At 37.2% G+C, this 21,638-nt stretch overlaps 1 protein-coding gene across 1 annotated transcript in view; it reads left to right on the top strand.

Annotated features, from left to right (window-relative positions):
* Nucleotides 1-21,638, top strand: part of LOC108718392 (integrin alpha-1-like) — a 96,349-nt gene that overhangs the window by 20,325 nt on the left and 54,386 nt on the right. The window contains 8 exon segments of the mRNA XM_018266178.2: nt 3,183-3,303; nt 4,346-4,452; nt 5,040-5,128; nt 5,202-5,316; nt 8,175-8,302; nt 10,746-10,894; nt 11,180-11,330; nt 12,763-12,928. Coding sequence (XP_018121667.1) covers nt 3,183-3,303; nt 4,346-4,452; nt 5,040-5,128; nt 5,202-5,316; nt 8,175-8,302; nt 10,746-10,894; nt 11,180-11,330; nt 12,763-12,928 — 1,026 coding nt within the window.

Below are 21,638 nucleotides of genomic sequence, written 5' to 3'. Positions count from 1 at the left end.
CACAGGCTAGGGAATATACAGCAGAGAGTAAGTTGACAGCATGTGATGGGTATTGCCCGGTTTTCAGGATATCTTCCAGTGGCAGACTAGGGGAACTCCTGACATCCCTATCTCAACACTTGGTTCCTTATAGAGCAAAAAATGAAATCGCTAACCAAGAGAGGGGATCAACTTCCGGTTCTTGAGGCAGCCCTCCATGCCGGTCCGGTACGGCACTATAGCGAACAAAACAGGCACTGAAAGTGGGAAGGAGGGTGGCGTCCGGAAGGTCATCAAAAGCGGTGGAACCAGAAGATAGGTTAAAACAGATAAACTTTAATGAAATCCTTAAAATTGACAGTACAAGCAGGCAGGGTGAGTGTAGCTTACTCTGGGTCAGTAATACCCTGGGATCTTAATCCCTCTAATCTCCTCGGCGGAGCCTTGAGCTGTTCAACTAATTAACCTCTCTATCACTCCTAGAGCGATCTATAAAACGAGTATAGCTGTCTAATTACTAGGGCCAAGGCGCCTAGGGTCAGCATCACCCATTCCCTTCCAGCCTGCTTGGTTGGGCTAAATCAATGGACCCAGAGCACATGGTTCCTAAACCTTTTATACTCTGGCACAGTGCCACTAGTGTACACTGTGTGAACTACAGGGGTTACATAAGCACAAGGTCCCCATAAGGACCCACTGAGGTGTCCATATTACTAGGGATGTGCCTGTCTGTAAAGTGTAAGGGTGTCTAAGATTTTCACATCCCTACACTTAGATTATCTTTAATTTTCCAGACACCTGTTAAGCAAAAGGCTCCAAATTATCGAAAGGCTGTCTCCCATAGACTCCATTTTATCCAATTAATTTGAATTTTTAAAAAATTATTTTCTTTTTCTCTGTAATATTAAAACTGTAGCTTGTACTTGATCCCAACTAAGATATGGCAGAACAATCTTGCTGTGTTTATTTACTGTTTAAATTATTTTCTAGTAGATATAATCAATTGTTATTGGTGGCAGAACAATCTTTTTGCATTTATCTAATGTTTAAATGATTTTCTAGTAGACATAAGGTATGAAGATCCATTATTTGGAAAACCCCAGGTCCTGAGGATTCTGGATATCAGGTCTCATACCTGTACCAACAAATAGAGCTAAGGGGTCTCACATATCAACACTGGGCAAATTTGCATTTGGATAGTAACTTATAGCATCCAATCAGTGATTAGTTATCAGGAAGAACAATGGAAGCAAACATTTGATTGGTTCCCATGGATTACAAATTTGCTGTGTGCTGACAAATGAGCCCCCTTGTCTGTAATTTCAGTTTAAGTGTATAAATTAAGGGCTTTTGTGTATTATGACACCTTGGCAGTGATGGAACGACTGTTTTATGCTATTAAATATCAAATTAAATAGCAATGCCTCACCATATGATTCTGCTTAAGGTGACAGCAGCACGGACCGATCCTTATTAAATTTAAATCATCAAAAAAAAATTTTTTTTTGCTTAATTTACTTCTGTAAACTTTGCTTTCAACACACGATTGCCTTCCAGGACTGACCATAAATGTGCTTTGAGCCATCCTTCATCTTAGACATCAGAAGGCAATCTGTGCTCTTTGATCTGTGGAATGGTTATTATTATTAACAATATGTGTTCATAGAACTCCAGCATTAACTGTACACAGCTTGACACATTATGGGCTAAAACTGAAACTGCTATATAAAAAAAGATATTACATCTTATTGGAAAGAGGGTAATGAAATGAATAGCAGTTGTTTATAACATAATTTGAAAAATGTGATAAAAAATAAAGTATTGGAGTTGCAGAATTACATAAAACACTATTTGATGTTCTTCGGAGTGTGTGTGTACTCTTATGCTTTTGTTTTTAAAGTTATCACAAGTCAAGTAATTATTTGTTTTCACAATTTTGTCAATTAATAATGTAATGTGGAATTCAAGGAATTACATCTGCTCTTGCTATCTATCTATCTATCTATCTATTTATCTATGGGGCAAATTTACTAAGCCGCGAAAATTTGCCAGCGGCGGCTTCGCAGGCAGACGAAAATTCGACAAACGCTGGCGAAGTTGCGCTAGCGTTAATTTGGCAAGCAGAGCGAAGTTGCACTAGCATTGGCTAAATTGCATACCGCGGGAAGTTACAGTACAATGGACGAATATGTTGCAGTAAATACATTACACTACACAAGCCCGGGAAACCTTAATAAAAGAAAATAGAGTTGTTATATTTTCAGTTTCGCAAATTGTTCAACTAAGCAAAACGGGACAGAATTGCTCATCACTAATCATTATCTATCTATCTATCTATCCTATCTATCTATCTATCTATCTATCTATCTATCTATCTATCTATCTATCTATCTATCTATCTATCTATCTATCTATCCTATCTATCTAGGGGTAGGCAGAATAGGTATGTGCCTAGGGCGCAAAGCTGGAGGGGCACCAGGCACTCACCTTCTCTGCCTCTATCCCCTAGTCTGGTCCCTGCTCTGGCCGACATGCGCGTTTGTTTTGGAAAGCACCCAATACACAAGTGCGAATGCGCGAAAAATACTATTGCGCATGCGTGAAAAACGAAAGTGCGCATGCGCACTCGTATTTTTTTGCACATACGCACTTGTGTTTTTTCGCGCATGCGCATTTGCGTATTGGGCGCTTTGCCGGGCCAGGCTGCCTAGGGCGCCTGCCCGCTTTGGCCCGGCACTGTATCTATCTATCTATCTATCTATCATCTATCATCTATCTATCTATCATCTATCATCTATCATCTATCTATCTATCTATCTATCTATCTATCTATCTATCTATCTATCATCTATCATCTATCTATCTATCTATCTATCTATCTATCATCTATCTATCTATCTATCTATCTATCTATCTATCTATCTATCTATCTATCTATCTATCTATCTATCTATCTATCTATCTATCTATCTATCTATCTATCTATCTATCATCTATCATCTATCTATCTATCTATCTATCTATCTATCATCTATCTATCTATCTATCTATCTATCTATCTATCTATCTATCTATCTATCTATCTATCTATCTATCTATCTATCTATCTATCTATATATCATCTATCTATCTATTATCTACCTATCTCCATCTATCCACCTCTATAATCGAAAACATCTAAAAACAATTTCTGCTATTTACAGCATTGTTGAAGCTTACAGAAGCATTTAATGTGGATGTGAAGAATGGACTTTCTTTCAGTGGCTCAGCTGAAGATATGTTTGGATACACAGTTCAACAGTTTGAAAATGATGATGGCAAATGGTATTTTGTTTCTTTATACTTGACTTTGTATGTGATGCAAGAGAAACTTTTTAAGACTAAAGTATTGTAAATATGAAAAACTAAGGTCGAACCTTGGTTACATGGACAGGGTGTGGGCACTCTGTCAGCAGCAGATTGGAATTACTCTATGCACTTTATAAACCTTAACAGTCACATGCGTAACCCTAATATGAATAGGTTAAGCCTTTTGCAGCTAGATTTTAGTTTAGAGCATTGGTTACTCTAACACCCAGGATGGGCCTTCACTATATGGAAAGAATGAAATGGAGGAGCAATGGAACTACAACTCATTTAGGCTACTGTGACGTAAATAAAAATAAGGATGCCTGGAGGTTCTTTGCAAAACGTAAATAGATTTTATTGCCCAAGACTATTCCAGAGGGTTAAATATACTCACGATACAATGAGGCAGTGTAATAGTAAAAGGCAAGTAATAATAGATGATCAATGTCAGTAGAGTAAAAGGATGAGACAGCACAATGTGACACTATATGGACATAGCTTAGGGAAGTGTAAGGCTCACTTTCTAGGTTGTCAATGCCACATTATAACCTACTGTGATGTTCTTTTGTGTTTTCGTCTTATATTTAGGGCAAACATTTGTTACAGAACCCACAAAGTCATAATATCCTGTTTGGATTCCTGATATTAGTCTGTCTCTGAATTTTCCAATTACTACTCATTCTGTACCCACCCACCAACACACACACACATATATATATACACACACACAAACTATAGATACACAAACTACAACACCCCTAGGGTTATATTTCCAGAATAGAATCAGAGGAACTCTTCAATTTTCACAATCAGAGCTTATTTCTCTGAACATTTTCCTATTAGACCAATGGACAATGAGGTGGGATTTGTATAAATGTGATGCAATGGATCTGACATATTATCTAGGCTCATCATTCAATATGGAATACTTGGAATACTTTGTCAGATATATGAGAACTCTATGTTCTTGTAAAGAAATGTACTGAAGAGGCAACTAAGTTGTGTGATTTTACTTTAGGGTGCTTATTGGGTCTCCCCTGGAAGGACAACCAAAACACAGAATGGGAGATGTTTACAAATGTCCAGTTCTAATGCCATCAAATTGTTCAAAACTTGACCTACCAAGTGAGTTCAAATCAAGTCAATAGCATGTGACAGTTTTAGGAATAATAAATATGATAGTTATTAAAACTGTTTCTGTATAGTAAATTGTCTCAAAGGTGAGCAACCCCTTTAAGAAGAGATGTAAGTCTTTAGATTTTCTATAATTCCTATAGATTGCATAAAGAGAGAATTATAAAATTGTACCTGTAGACAAGGTAACCCTGTAAATACAGTTCAGATATCCATTATCAGCTGACACACAGCATTGAACCTCAAATGTCGCAATGCTTGACTGCAGCTCTATACATTCAGGTGAAACTACAATGTCAACGGTGATATTTTAGCAAAGCTAGCTTACCCTGATTGCCCTAAGCAGCTAAACAAAGAAGCATTTAATGGTGTAGAGAGCACAACTGCACTTTTTTAAAATTTCCAGCCTGCAGTTGCCAAGGTGTCTTTTTGCCATTCCTATTGAAGTGCCACATGCAGCAAGATTCTCTTATATTATAAATACTATAATGCATGTGTTATTTTTTCCTATTCTGATGTGGAAGAGGTACTGCAATTTCTCACCATGTCTCTGTGTCACATGAATTTTGCTTTAATAGGCTATACAACCATCCCTGATATAATTGAAGTAAAAGAAAATATGGCCATGGGGTCAACTTTGGTGAAGAATCCTAAAGGTGGTTTTCTGGTAAGTAAACCTTATTTAACAAGGCATGTAAATGGTGTTGATGATAAAATGATTTAAATGTTTTATTCCCTAGGCATGTGGCCCCCTGTATGCTTACAGATGTGGAAGTATGCACTTTACAACTGGAATCTGCTCTAATGTCAGTTCATCATTTAAAGTTTTAAATTCCATTGCTCCATCAGTCCAAGGTACAGTATCTTGTGTTCTGGCTTGAATGGCATAATTTGTAATTTAAAAAAAAGTTATGGATATTAATTATCATTACATGTTATGCTCTGGTCCACAATTTTTATCATACAAATTGTAAGATTTATTGGTTAGGGACTAGGCATGCTTTTCATGCACGAATAAAGTGAATAAAGTACCCCCTCTTGTAAATTATAAGGATATTGTAAGTCACCGAGGAGTTTCATGACAGTTTTTATACAGGTCATGGAACGCCAAGGTAACTTCTAATATCCTTATAATTTACATGAGGGGGTACTTTATTTATAATAATATTATAATTTCAGTGAGTCATGTGACAGAAATGACATCAGAACTCACTGTTTATAACTGATGACATCAGTACTCACTGTTTATAAGGATATAATTTACAAGATATTCATGGCTTTTGTGTATTATATTCACATAATATACAAAAGCCATGAATATCTTGTAAATTATATCCTTATAAACAGTGAGTACTGATGTCATCAGTTATAAACAGTGAGTTCTGATGCAATTTCTGTCACATGACACATGACTCACTGAAATTTATGTATTATAATAAATAAAGTACCCCCTCATGTAAATTATAAGGACATTAGAAGTTACCTCGGAGTTCCATGACCTGTATGGTCATGAAACTCCTTGGTAACTTATAATATCCTCATATTTTGCAACAGGGGGTACTTTATTCACTATAAAATACACAAGAGTCATGACTATCCTGTAAATTATCTCCTTATAAACAGTGCTTAGTAATGTCATTGGTTATAATCGGAGCTTAGTGATGTAATTTCTATCACATGACTCAGTGAAACATCTGTATTTTAATAAATAAAGTACCCCCTTCTGCAAAATATGAGGATATTAGAAGTCAACTTGGCATTCCACTACCGTGTTTTTATATATTCATGGAACTCCTCAGTAACTTGTTCCTTCAACTTAGTTTGTCCTTGGACAGTTTGAGATAGTGGTTAAGAAACTTAACATTCATATATACAGGTATGGGATCCGTTATCCAGAAACACATTATTCAGAGAGCTCCAAATTATGGGAAGGCTGTCTCCCATAAACTATATTTTATAATCTGAATTTTTATAAAGGATTTCCTTTTTCTCTGTAATAATAAAACAGTACATTGTACATGATCAAATCTAAGATATAACGAATCCTTATTGGAAGCAAAATCAGCCTATTGGGTTTATTTCATGTTTACATGATTTTCTAGTAGACTAAAGGTATGAAGATCCAAATTACAGAAGGATCCATTATCTGGAAAGCCCCAAGTCCCAAGCATTCTGGATAACAGGTCCTATACCTGTAACTAGACATAAACACAAAGTTGAAGGAACAATTACACCATTTGTTAAAACGTATTTAAAATAACAGTTAATTCTATCCAGCACAGATTAAAAGACTTTCTTTTATGCAAAAGCCATAGTTTTATTCCAGTGAGGATTTTTATCAACTCTTCTGTGGTCTGCCATCTTTCAACAGGTGTCTATACAAAGTCCTACCTAATGAATTGGTTGATGGACACTGTCCTTGAAACAATATTTTTTTAAAGTTAAATTCAAACAATTATAAACTAGGCAAGAGCTGTTTTGGGGCTATTGTAAATTGGGTGGTTTTTGGGCATGTGAGGTTTAGATATTATTGCTGCCCCATAATAAATGAGCAAGATCAATCTCATCAATAAATTCTAATGTGTGTGACTGCGATCAATAGATTACACCAAATGAATCAGCTCTGAGAAATGGGTTACCATTATTTACAATTTATTGATCAATATAATTTACTTTCACCCCCCTTAGAAGTGTTTAGATGTCCCCAACATCGACATTCAAATTAGAACTTTTACTGCAATTCAAATTTTTTTTTATCTAAAACTCTTTAATTCAAGTTTTGGTTTTAAGAACTTAAATGTTCAATATTTATTCAGCTAAAGAAAACTTGAAAAACGCGAATGTAAAACTTCACCATCTCAAAGTCATGTAGAAGTCAACGGGAGTTGTCCTAGGCAATATTTTAGTGACTTCAATTCAAGTTTTTTGAATTTTCTAATTTTTTGAGAGTATATAGACCCATTGAAAATAATGAGTAAAATATGAATTCAATGCATTCATGATCTTTTCACATTTTTATTTCATCATGTTTTTTATATCTGGATATTTTAACCGATTTGCAGATTTTAACAGAAATTTAACTTTTTTTCTAATTAAGAAAACATTCAATTGCTTCACAAATTTGAATTTTGATGAATAGGCCTTTACATTTAATCAACTATACATTTTACTTTTTGCAAACTTTTTGGCAATCTTGAAAAAGTATTGGTCTCTAATCTCATTTATCCACAATACACCTGGCCTTGTAATTTTATCTCTTGTCCAGTCTCTCGCTCCTTTTTGTAGTGTTTTTGTCTGTATCACTTGCATCTGTTCTAACTTCTTTCTCTCTTTTCAAATGCTGGTGTATGAAAAATACATTTCTGCCAAAAATAAATTACTTAACATTAGCAATAGTGATGGGCGAATTTATTTGGCAGGCGCGAATTCGCGCGATTCGCCGCCAGCAAATAAATTCGCAAAACGCCCGCGAAAATTCACCGGCGGCAAAAAATTTTTTTCAAAAACTGGACGCCAGCGTCAAAAACGGGCGCCGGCGTCAAAAACGAGAGGCCGGCGCAGTTTAGCGAATTCGCCCATCACTAATTAGCAACTGACTACACCTTGCCATTTACCCATTTTCCATTTTATAATCGAAAATTAAGGACCTGATTGGGTGAACATTTTACCAGTATAACTGTCACTTTGTGACTGTGTGAATATTTTAATTTCAGGGTGCAGTTCCCAGTTAGACATTGTGATAGTCCTTGATGGTTCAAATAGTGTTTACCCATGGGACAGTGTCACTGATTTTTTACAGAAGCTTCTGAAGAATATAAATATAAATCCTAGTCAGACTCAGGTAAGAAATTCTTTACTGTTTTATATTGTAATCATGAATGTTGGAGGCCCATTTATTAAAGGTTGAATTTTAGTGGTATTAGAGCTTTTTGAAACCACTAATAAATTCATATGAATGTTAGTCATGTATCAAAAGATTCAAGCTAAAAAAAAAACAAAACAGAACAGGAAATGTTGCACAATAACTATGACATTTTTCTTATTGTTGCTCAAAAGCCACCTAAAAACTAAGCCACAAATCAAAGAAAGATCTTCCAGTTGTAAAAGGGACATCTGCCATTGTCTTGTACATAATTTCGACAAGTTTTAGCTGGAGTATTTTTCGGATTTGGAATTGTTGCAGTTTTGTCACATAATAAATCCCAGAAACGTCTTACTTTTTTTCTGCGACTTTGTTGGGTTTTTGATGACAAAAAGCAAGACCAAAAATAACTGTGGCTTAGTAAATTAACCTCTTATTGTAATTAAGATGTATATATAAAGTGCCAACATATTCCACATTGTTTTACAAAAGATTACAGATTACACTGAAATACTGAACAATATAAGAGGTAAAGATGGAATGTTTAATAAAGCTGATGATCCAAGGGCTTCATTTATCAAAATTCAAGATTGTGTGTTTTTGGCAATGCGAGAAAAAATTTGCCAATAATTTGAATTTGAATCTACCTGAATATATTTTGTGAAACCTTGAATACTTGCGGATTATTAAAAACAAAAAAAACATGTAAAGATGAATAGAAGTCAACAAGAATTGTCTCAAGCAAGTTTATGCCATTTGTTTGTTTATTAAAATACTTTGATTTTCAGTCATATTGAATATGAACAGAACAATATAATTTTCAAATGTATTTTGTATTCTGCCATGACAAAATGCATATTCCTTTATCTTAAATAAGCTAGTGTTCAAAAATAAAATTAAACATTTTGTCACTTTTGTTCCCCATAAATTTGAATATTAATAAATCGGCCTCCTTACTCATTCAACCTTTCTTCCTTGGATGTCACCATAGCGCTTAAGTTCCTGGGTCATTTATATGACCTTAAAGTTTTAGTGCAGAAACAGTAGGGTGTCCCGGTACATTTAAAGTCTTCAAGAAAGACAATGGAAGAATGTTGTCCAGACTTGAATATGATTGATAACATGTCTCCACAGTTGCTCAGTTATGTGTATTTGCTGAGACCTGTTTTTTTTTGTACCAACAGATTTAGATTGTCACACTTCATCAACAGTATGTAAGATAGTATCATCCTATGTGTCCTCCTAACTGTGTGAAATACAGTAATGTATTGTTAGCCTAATACAGTCTGGGATTTACTGGAAAATTGCTTTACTACCCTATCACTATATGTCTGTTTTAACAGCAGCTGCTACATGTGGAGGTCTATTTCTCAAAAGTCTCATTTTTTTTTGAGACTAAACTCACTTTCTCTAAACACTCATATTAAAAGTTCTGAATTTAAAAAGCACTAATGAAAAAAGTTCTCTGAAAATTCAAGATTTTGGATAACTTCTGTTGATAAAAAATTGGAAAACTTCTACATGGCCCATATTTTAAACCACAAATTTTTCTGAATGAGTTTTTAAAGGGGAAAACTCAAGTTTTTTGTAGATGTATTATACCTCAAAGCTGCTAAAAATCAGAATCCAAAATACTCCATTTCAAACCTGTCACGATCATGTTAAAGTAAATGGCAGATGTCCCTTCTTGACATTGTGATCAGTGCTGGATAATCAGATAAAGTCTGGATTTTCATCCAATAATTCAATAAAGTTGAGGCTTCGATGTAACAATTGAATAAAGCTGAGTTTCCGGAGCATCAATCATACGATTTGAATTGACACAAATTTGTCACAATGTTTTTTCACTCCTACTTTTTTTGAGAAGAATTATTAATAAATGAGCTCAATTAGTGGATGGGAGTTAAGTTGACTTTGTTTTAATAAAAAAATGAGATTAATTCAAGTTTTAGTAAATAACCCCCTACAAGTTCAAATTTATTAAAATGGGTAGAATAGGATCAGCGCAGCTCCCCTTGACTTCTGTATGACCTTGACAACTTTTATCTGCCGAAGTTTTGTATTAGAAGTTTTTGTGTTTTTTTTACACTTAATAAATATTTCGTTTTTAGAGCATTTGAAAAAAATTGAAAAAAAACATGAATTTTTAGAGATTCGTGGAAAAAATAGAAATTTGATTGTTAATAAATCAACCATAGGCATATATCAGTAGGTGTTCCAAGGAAAACAAATGGCTTGTTGATTCAGTCCTTGCAACTTATAGCTTTTAACCTGAATTGTTTGCAATGAACCATTTGGCCCATCATCCTATCTAAGTCTATAAGCATCAGACAGAAGCAAGACAAAGCTGGTATCCTCAATGACTTCTGATTGGCATACATTATTATAGGGTGAAAGTTATCAATCATGCTTTTAATTTTAGGTTGGCATAGTTCAGTATGGGGAAAATGTAACTCATGAATTTAACCTGAATACTTATGATTCAACGGCAAAAGTGCTAGAGGCATCAATGAGAATTACACAAAGAGGGGGATCCCAGACAATGACAGCTCTTGGTATTGACACAGCAAGGTATGCACATCTATTTCATTATGTTTCATTCATCTGTATAAGGCAGAGGAATGCATACACGTTAATAACCGTTTCATACAATATATCAGTTTTGATGATAGTTATTGTATTTTCAGTTATAATTGCATAACCAAAATAACATTATCAACAATTTAATTTATTACTTTTCACAAAGAGGAACTTCAAATGTGTTGTTAGTTCATTTATAGTATATCACATAATAGCCCTGGAGCTTTGTGCTAACCAATAACATTATTCCTTTCTGTGGCACGTGTGACTTCATAGAAAGGACGCATTCACCGAAGCAAGAGGCGCACGAAAAGGAGTGAAAAAGCTTATGGTGGTGGTGACAGACGGGGAGTCACATGACAATTATAGACTCAATGGTGTTATCAAGGAGTGCGAGAAAGATGACATTCAGAGATTTTCAATTGCAGTGAGTTTCCTGTGAATTTCCCCATCAATGTGCCATTTGAGATGAAAAATATTTATTCACACAGAATAATAACATATTTATAGGAGAGTAGTGATGGGCGCGAATAAATTTGCGAAACGCCCACAAAAATTCGCGGCAAAAATGCGTCAAAAACGAGACGCCGGCACCGTTTCGCTAATTCGCCCATCACTATAGGAGAGGACCCATTATCCAGAGCCATCTCTCATAGACTCCATTTTACCAAATTAATCCACATTTTTCAAAAGTATTTCCTTTGTCTCTAATAAAACAGTACTTTGTACTTTTATCCAGACTAGATATTATTATTAATTCTCATTGGAAGCAAAACTAGCCTACTGGGTTTATTTAATGTTTGAATGATTTTCTAGAAGAAGCAGAAGTATGAAGATCCAAATTAAGGAAAGATCCATTATCTGGAAAACCCCAGGTCCCGAGCATTCTGGATAGCAGGTCCCATACCTGTACTAAGCATGTACTGTATCACAGTCACCGGCATACATAATGGGACTGTTAATACACAATTTTAATCATAGACCAGTTACTAAACCTGGACCAATCAAGAAAACCAGTAATTAAATGTGCCCTGGGCCATTTACAAAACTTGCAGCAATGAAACAACATCAGTATATTTTAATAAGTTTTGTATTTGAATTTTAGAATTGTTCATTGCTTAAATGCCTCTGTAATCAATTTATAACAGATGAATAAGTATGTGTTCAGTTCTTGGAATTTCAACTAAAAATGTGAATGCTGGATATGCACTTATCCTCAACCGGCCAATAAGCTTCATTGGTATTCAGATGTTCAAGTTTGGGAGTCCCAGAGGCGCAGTCTGCAAAGGAGCCCTGTACTTACCAACTGCCCTAGTGAGCATAAAGGATGTTTCTTCAACTTAGTGAAAACTACACTGATTGTACTCACATAAGTCTTGAACCACTGGGTCAATGATACCCAACCAGAGCATGTTGCTCACCATCTACTTGGATGCTGGCCTCAAAGCAGGTGCCTGTTTATACTGCCAAGAAGAGACCCTTGTAGGCTGCCAGTCCACACAGGGCTACCAAATAGCCAATCACAGCCCTTATTTTGGCATCCCAGGGACTTTTTCAAGCTTGGGTTGCTCCCCAACCCAACCCTATGGGACAGTTGAATGTGGCTCATGAGTAAGAAAGGTTAGGGACCCCTGCACTAAGCAATCACTTGGAATCACTAGAAGTTGACTTGGTACCTTATTTGTTCTGCAAAGTAAATATTTCTGTGTTGAAATAATTCTTAAACTTTATGAAGCTAGCGACTTATATACATAGAGATGCCAATTTCATTGAGTAAAGGAAGGGCTAGTACTACTATTGTAATATTGCACAATGAAGAGTTTCCTTTAGTTGGATCTAACTGGTTCTATTTCCCTTAGATTCTTGGAAGCTACAGCAGAGGGAATTTAAGTACAGAGGCCCTTGTAGAAGAGATAAGATCCATTGCCAGTGAGCCTAAGGAGAAACATTTCTTTAATGTCTCGAATGAGTTGGCTCTTTTAAATATTGTGGAATCCCTGGGAGAAAGGATATTCGCTCTTGAAGGTATTCTATTATGACATTACATTTTATACCCTTACTGCTACTATATGTTACTTATCTGCCTGAGCATTTGTATATACAGTAAATGTTTTCAACTATCAAATGTATTTCTGCTAAGACAGTTGTTGAAATTGTTCTGCAGTGTTCCAGGAAGTAGATGAATGGATGTTTCCAAAAAAGAAAAACCATGTATGTAATGGGATAAACAATGGGTTATTTTTAGGACATAGCTCAGAAAAATTCACGATAAAGGCAGATCATTGATAAAAATGATTATTTCCTCTGTTATCAGCTTTCTATTTAATTCTGTTTTTACTGTCAGCTTTAAAATGTCCACCTTAAAAGTGGAAAGAGGGGAAACGCACCTTATTGTTTAAAGTCATGGCCCTGTAGACAAATATTCTCAGCCTTTAATCAAACCATAACACAGTGGCTTGATACAGATTTCCTTTGCCCCTCATCTTTCTAAATATGTCAGGCAACAGTGCCCCCCCCATCAATAGGAACTGCTAAGTAACGACTAGTTGTCAATCAGAAACGGAACTAGAGGGGGGCGGGCCCTGGCGCAGGACGCGCAGCCGGGCCCCCCCCCCGCCCCCTCCGTACACCCGGAACTGGCCGGGAATATGCGGCGCGCGAACTGCCAGGGGGCCCTGAGGGGGTGCAGGCCCTGGCCCGCTCGCACCCCCTGCTCCCCCGGTAGTTCCGCCCCTGTTGTCAATAGTGATGAGCGAATCTGTCTCGTTTTGCTTCCGAAACAGAGAAAAATTTGTGAAACGCATTGAAGTTAATGGGCGTTCAAATTTTTGTCTCTGCAACTTTTTTGTCCAAATGCATAAAAGTCAATTAGCGTTTTTTTTATGGCAACTTTTTTGTCCAAATACCTTAAAAGTCAGAAGGGTTTTTTTCTTGTGGCAACTTTTTTTGTCTCAGCAACAAATTTGTCTCTGGAATTTTTTTGGCACAGCATTTGGTAATATTTCCAGTTTCACAGAAAAATTTGCAGATGGCGAAATGCAGAATTTCATCATCTTTCAGCATCCAGCACCATAAGTGTGACCTACTAATGTATTAAATGGGTGGATAGCAACATTCACAGGGTTGTTAGTTGAAAGACACTGGTATTGTTTACTACAAATAGGTCACGTAACAACAACAGGTCACAATATTTTAAAACTATGTATCACATGAGGAGTTGACGATCTCTCCCAGAGGCATTCGTTGCGATGGGAGGAGAAGGGTCACCCTCCGTTGCAAACTCAGAAGTTTTGTAACTTCTCATCTGGGTATTTCTGGACAATACGACTAGCATGATTATTGATAAGGGCTAGGTTGAGAGAGTTTTGATGCAAGTGTCAGCTCAATGAACCTTGTTTTCTTAAACACAGTTTGGCAACTCTACAGATAAAAAAGGGTTCAGGGTGCAAAATACATACTGTAGAGAGATAGCTGACAACCTTACATCATTTAAAATACATTTGTAGCTTGTTGCACCATCCATCCTCACCCTCTGAATGCAGAGATGGACTTGACTGACATAACTGTAACCCAAGATGACTAGCCCCTTGTGTGTTTATTGCATCACAGCATTTCAGGGGCATTCCCTCCTGATCTTTTGCCCATCCCACCTGCCTCATCAAGCTACGTTCCTGTCATAGAAGTAATGAGGGAGAGACTCCCACCATGAGAATGAAAAGGGAAAAGGTAAAAGAGGAAAGTGAATAGTGAGGGGTACAATGGAGCAGCAGGACAAGGAACTGCAGGAGTTAATGTGCTTTGTGGCAAATGCACAAAAAAAAGGTTTTAGGCAAAACCCACAGCCCACCTGTACCTATTAGATTCAATAATAAATGTAATTAAACAGCTATACACAGGTTCATTTAGTCTCTATAACTCACACACACACAGTCTGTCAGAACTTCTTACACACAGTTGCACAGTTGCCCTTAAACACATTAACAGTTCATTTTACACATAGGCATAGATACACACAAAGACACACACACACACACACACTGGCATTCAAACTCTAAGCTTAACACAACAAATTCACACTCCTCTGCCCTGGAAAAAAAGCTGCTATATCAGGAAGAAGATTCTCTACTCTGATTCTCTCATTTCTCACACAGTTGAGGAGCAGGAAGCTTCTCACAGATGGAAGGGACGGAGCTAAATGCGGACTGCTTCTTTGAGCAGAATAGGCATTGGGGTGGTCCATTATTTGAAGGGGGGCTGACCATAATATGTAAGCATTTTTTAAGCTTATTGCAGGTTGTTAATGGTAATTTTAAGAAATGTGTTCATATAGAAAATAACAAAACAACATATATACATACAGAAGAATATCCTTTATTATGAAGTACAAGTCCAGGGAGGGGCAAGTGCCCCCCCTTGCCCCTATCTGTAGATGCCCATGAATCCCATCCACTCCCTCTAGAGTGACAAAAGGGTACTTTTATTTTCCCACAGCTGTCATACAGCCTGGTTTTTGTGCAGAAAAAGAAAATTCCCTCCAGCATCTTTGGTGCTCACGTACAAGTGCACCTTAGAGGGAACATTGATTACAAGCCATATTGTTACGCCATGTACAGATTTGCTGCAAACCTCTGGGTTTCGCATGTTTCGCTATGTATGACAAAAAAGACACGCGATACATCATTTTATTCTTCCCCTCTCCTACCACATCAACCAAATGGCTCTGAGCAGTCCCATCTAAATTTCACTTTCACTCCTGAAGTGAACTCACTTGCCACTTTTATCCACTTGCTAGCCCTAATGGTACCAACGTCCCCCAAGGGTCTGCATATCTCCCAACTGTCCCATTTTTCATGGGACAATCCAAATTTTGACAGCTCAACCCACAGTCCCAGATTGTTACTGAAATGTCCCAACTTTCTCTTTGATCTCCTGCACTGAACAGCCAGAAAAAGATAAAACGTTTCTAAAACTCAATTGACTTTTGGCAGAGAGTATACATGGTGGGTGCACTTCGATACTTTTGTAACAATTTCAGTTAAGCAAAGAAGCAATTGTAACAATTTAAGATAAGCAGATCTCTTGGGGAAACTGTGACTTGCAGCTGAAAGGGCAATTAGCAAAACTGTAATAACACATAAAACCTAACCCTAAAACCCCCAGAAATGTGCTCAAACTTTCCATAACCTGCCACATTTTGTAAAATGGACATGGTAATTAGGGGGTGTGGCCATGAAATGAGTGTAGCCAAATCATTTTATCTCTTTTTCTATTTTCAATGTGTTGGGAGGTGGGCCTGGCCACTTCGGTCTGATGCGGCTTCTTATAGGCCAAAGAGGAATGCCCCAGCAAGGCACTGTCTTCTATAGGCTCTCAGGTGGAGTTAGCACTACCTGCTGGCTAAAGCTTCATAAAACGAACTATTTAAAAATAAATTCTTTATTTCTACCCCTTTACATGCATGTGTTTTACACCTATAGAGATGAGCTATAAATGAAGCTTTTAGATGTAGATCTAGAGATAAGATGTGCCTTCTGACATATGTGCAAATCGTGACTGCAATCACCATTTAAACAGATGCTGTCACTTCCGTCTCTATTCATAAAAATAGAGATGTGGTTATCACCCTCTGGCATATTTTTTGATGTAGCAAATATGCAGTGATGTTGCAATGCAGCCACATCTGTACCCACATTTCCTCTCTGCCCTAAAAATACATCTGCAATGGACGAGTTCTCTGTCTTCTCTTTCCTGCCATCCATCCTTTTGCTCTAAAACACTTTTCATAGGATGGTTTCCCTTGGCATTTGAATTGTCCCCTACAAGAATGTTCTTTTTATTCTAACCAGCAGTTCTTGCCTATCATCCCTTCATGGGTTGTGCTTCATCTTTTCTCTGTTCTCCTGATTATGGACCACTGTGGCACAGCATTGTGGTATGTTGAAGGTATTGGGTATGGTTAAGGGTGAAAACATATCAACAGATATCCAGATATATATATAGTTAAACTTCTTTGGGCAGGACATAATACTTTTATTTATGTGGTTTTTACGCAGAGTTATATTTGCACATTTCCAGACAGTGGAATGCATGGCTTAGTAATGGGTTGAGTCTGTGTTTTGTTATTTGTTTATGTGAACACAAGGGTTTCAGCATTACGACAGTGCGGTTTCTTGCTGTGTGGCTGTCCTGCCTGTTGTCTCAGGCTTCCCTGTGTTACTCACTCCTATCTCTTTATAGGCATCCTTTTATATGAAATACACTCAACTGGAGTATCTTTTTTTTTTTTTCTTGGGTGGCCATTGATTGCAACTCCATGACATCTATGCAGCTTCCTCCCCTCACCACATGGTTGAAACGTTGATAAGTTTACCTTAGTACAGGTATGAAATCAGTTATCCAGAAACCCTTTATCCAGAAAGCTCCAAATTACAGGAAGACCATATGCCATGGATTCCATTTTAACTAAAAAAATCAAATGTTTTTAAAACTATCTCCTTTTTCTCTCTAATGATAATACGGAACCTTGTACATGATTCCAACTAAGATATAATTAATCTTTATTGAAGTTAAAAACAATATCATTGGGTTTAATCGACCAAAGTGATTTTTTTAGACAACTTATTGATGGAGATCCAAATTACAGAAAGACCCCTTATTAAGAAAACCCCAGGTCCAAAGTATTCCAGAAAACAGATCCCATACCTCTGGTTATCCCAATTGCTTGGGTCTAGTGTTTAATTCTTCTCTATTAGTGTAAATGTAAAACAACATAAATCTCTCTATGTTAGAAGGTATGTATATTTTTTTGTATGTATATTTTTATTTATATAGCGTTACTTATGTATATAGCACTGTACAGCAGAACAATGAACTAAGAGAACAAATATGGGATCATTACAATAATAAATACATATACAGTATGGTATAAATTACCCGGAAGGCCATTATATGGAAAGCACTGCATTTAATAAAATTGCAAGGGCTTCCCCTGCTTAACTAAACTCCTGTGTGCCAGTGATTCTCCTATGTACATTATATGGAAAGCCCAGAATTGCTGTGTCCCATAGACTCCATTTTATCCAAATAATCAAAATGTCTCTGTAATAATAAAACAGTAGCTTGTACTTGATCCCAACTAAGATATAATGAATCCTTATCGGAAGCAAAACCAGCCTATTGGAGTTATTTAATGTTTACATGATTTTCAATAGAGATCCATTATCCAGAAAATTCCAAGTCCCAAGCATTCTGGATAACAAGTCCCATGTCTGTATAAACAAAGCAGAGTTACAATAAAGATCAAGAGCTTAGGGGGTTATTTATGAAAGTCCTAATGCCAAAAACTCGAAAAATTTGAGTTTTTATTACTATAAAATCCGAATTTTTTGTGGAAAAAAAAATCTAGAATGTTTTCATGATTTATCATACCCTGAAGCTGCTAAAAGTCAGAATCCGAAAATCTCCAAGCTGTCGGGGTCCTGTAGAAGTCAATGGCAAAGGTCCCATTTCAAATTTGAAAATATCATGGTCTACGCTGAGTTTCCGCCAAAAATCTGAAAAATTTTGGGGTTTTGAGCGATTTCAGTAAAAATTCTAGTGTTTTGGACATAAAACCTGAAAAATTCACAAAAACCCAAATTTTTCGAAGGTTTTTTCCCCGAACTAATCATATCAAGTTCTTTTAATAATAAATAAGGTCAAATTGTGGATTCTAATTTATTTTACTTAAAAAATCTGGAAAAAAATGGTTTTGTTAAATAACCCCCTTAATGTCAAAGAGACAAGGGGGTGGAAGTCCCTGTCCCATAGAGCTTACAATCTGAATAGAATAAAATCAGTAGAATATTGATCTTGCCATTATACTTGTCTTGACAGGAGAGAAGTAGACAGTCACTGGACAATCAGAAAATGTGAATACAATCGTATACTCGTCATTGCACATGCTTTTCAGCCATAGACACAATAGTTTAATTGTAGCGGCATCATTCTTCTAATACTGACATACAGATAGGAAACATTCCATTCCTGGACAGTTTTCTGGAGACATTGCTTAAGCAAATGGATATTGAACACTTGCTCTTTTACCATATTGGTGCAGAGGCCAAGAAACTGACAATTAGACTAAGCAGTACAGAGGTGACATTCCTGTGATAACTATAATAACTGCTGCTGGAGTAGAAGGATAACTAAAGCCTACTTTTTTATACATACTGTTTTATTTGACCTATTTCTCAGGAGGCACTTCATAATTGTTTCCATGCGAGCCTCCCCCCCTCAAGAGTGTTCTAGTGAAGGCCGACTGCCTTTAGGTCAATGGGATCAGAACTAAGGTCCACTTTCAGTGTTTGTATGAGAAATCATGATGGTCATTAAGTTTTAAGAGTTTGTAACAGCTGTTTGCTTTCTGCGTTGGAAGCCCACAAGCTCTTGCCCTAGAGCTCAGGGATAGCTAGCCATTGCTTATTATATCCTCATCTGGACATATACACATAATTAGGGCTTTTTTAGTCTGTGTGTGACACAATATAAATAAAAGTAAAGGTGGCCATACACGGATAGATCCGCTCGTTTGGCGATGTCGCCAAACGAGCGGATCTCCCTCCGATATGCCCACCTTGAGGTGGGCAATATCGGGCTGATCCGATCGTGGGCCCTAGGGCCCAACGATCGGATCCTAGCGTTCGCCAAACGGGCGGTCGGATCGCGGGACCGCATCAACGAACAGATGCGGCCGCGATCCGACGGGATTTTTAACCCCATCCGATCGAGATCTGGCCGACTTTCGGCCAGATCTCGATCGGGGAAGCCCGTCGGGGGCCCCCATACACGGGCCAATAAGCTGCCGACTTGGTCTGTCGGCAGCTTTTATCGGCCCGTGTATGGCCACCTTAAGTTGGTGACATTAACATTACTGGGAATGTTCTTCCAGGAAGCCCTTGGGGAGGGGGACAAGTGCTAACAATTCCTTAAACAGAGCAGCCAAAAAGGAGATTTATGTGAGGGGTTTTTCACATTCTGGTGATGTTTCATATAAAATACCAGGCAGCGACTCTGTGTGCTGCTCATGTACATCTGGATTCAAATGAATGTGGACTGTCATACAATCATATACAGAGTTTCCATCATTTCTAGATACGTTGCAGGTACTTTCCAAGCCTGGAAAATGTTTCCTGCTGCCAAGTGCACCTGCTGTTACTCGTTACCAAAAAGGGATAGCTTCACCTTAATACACTCACCAGAAAAACGAAGAAAAGTGTCGCTAGTAATAACCAATGCACGGCTATGTACAGATGGAGCATAAGGTTCTACCAACTGGCCTACACAATAATAGATCTTATAATTGTAAAGCCTATTGTTAATGTGGGCTTCTCAAGACTTACTGATAATTGCCCCAGCTAAGACTCTCTTTTTCCAAGTGTGAGCCCTTGCTATGTGGATGCCAGGTTGTAGTGCAAATATATCTGTCAGATTTGAGACAATGGGGCAGATTTACTAAAGGGCGAAGTGGCTGTCGCTAGTGAAAATTCACCAGAAATCTCATCCGCAGAGACATCGTCAATTTACTAACAGGCGTAGATGACAATTCGCTAGCGAAAGAGACCATCACTAGTGCAGTTTTGTGCCCTATAGCTAGGCGAATTGTCACTCAGGAGAACAATTGTTACTCCACAAATACACTAAAGTGCGAATTTAACAGAATGTTTCTCCAGAGTTTCCTTTGCCACCTTAGACTGCTTTTCCTCCTTAGAATTATTTTTGGAATGGGCAATTTCACATTGTATCTTGAATTAGTGAATTTTCAAGCATAAGGCAAATGCAGTAGAATCACTCACCCAAGTACAGACGTGGCCCACGTGCTCCTGCCCCAGGCCCTCAGCTCAGGGGAGAGGACATTCCGTATACAAAGCACATAATTGTTAGTGCCGGGCACACTGGCAAACTCACGTATTGATCAGACCAGAAAAGTAGTAAATTAAAAATTGAAGCTTTATTATATAGTCATTTCTCGCCTGACGCGTTTCGTGTCACTAGGACACTTAATCATAGGCAATTTCACATGGCAATCTATGATGATAGGAAGGAAATCCAAATGATGATTTCTTTGAATTAAATGTTCTACAATTGTACATATATTTACATATAAGTATTTGGTTCATTCTCTTTTCCCACATTTGCTAGGAATAGTAAATCTAGTGAATCTAATGTATGTAACAGCAGTGGGAGTTGTTTATCTTTAGAGCTACAGTGCATTTCCCTGGGAGACACGACAAAGAAAAGGTTATGGGAAATTTATGTTTGTGATGGTATCAAAAACTTTCAGAAAAGCAAGAAAACATTCTGCTTTGAGAACAAAGCACCACAACATGCAGAACATCGAGATACAGTAATGAGGCAATCCCTAAAATACACATAGTATAAAAATATATATAGAGAGATTCGGTCTTTGATAAATAAGCCCTCGGCCATTTATATTATAACTAATCTGGCATTTAATACAGGGTCATTTAAATTCACAGACAAAAGGGGCATTTGCCCAGGGCCCACTAGGACAGAGGGCTATAGCTTTGCACAAGCATCTCCTACAAAAGGCAGACCCCTCATTTTAGATAACATATTTTTATTTAAAAAAAGCAGCATGTTCAATATTTACAACAGTCAAGCAAGAAAGAGTCATGTAATTATTACTTACATAGATTCAGTTATGACATATACTTAAAGTAAAACATTTTAAAGA

Source organism: Xenopus laevis, chromosome 1L (assembly GCF_017654675.1).
Source record: "Xenopus laevis strain J_2021 chromosome 1L, Xenopus_laevis_v10.1, whole genome shotgun sequence".
NCBI lineage: Eukaryota > Metazoa > Chordata > Amphibia > Anura > Pipidae > Xenopus > Xenopus laevis.
This window is presented reverse-complemented; position numbering and strand designations above follow the sequence as displayed.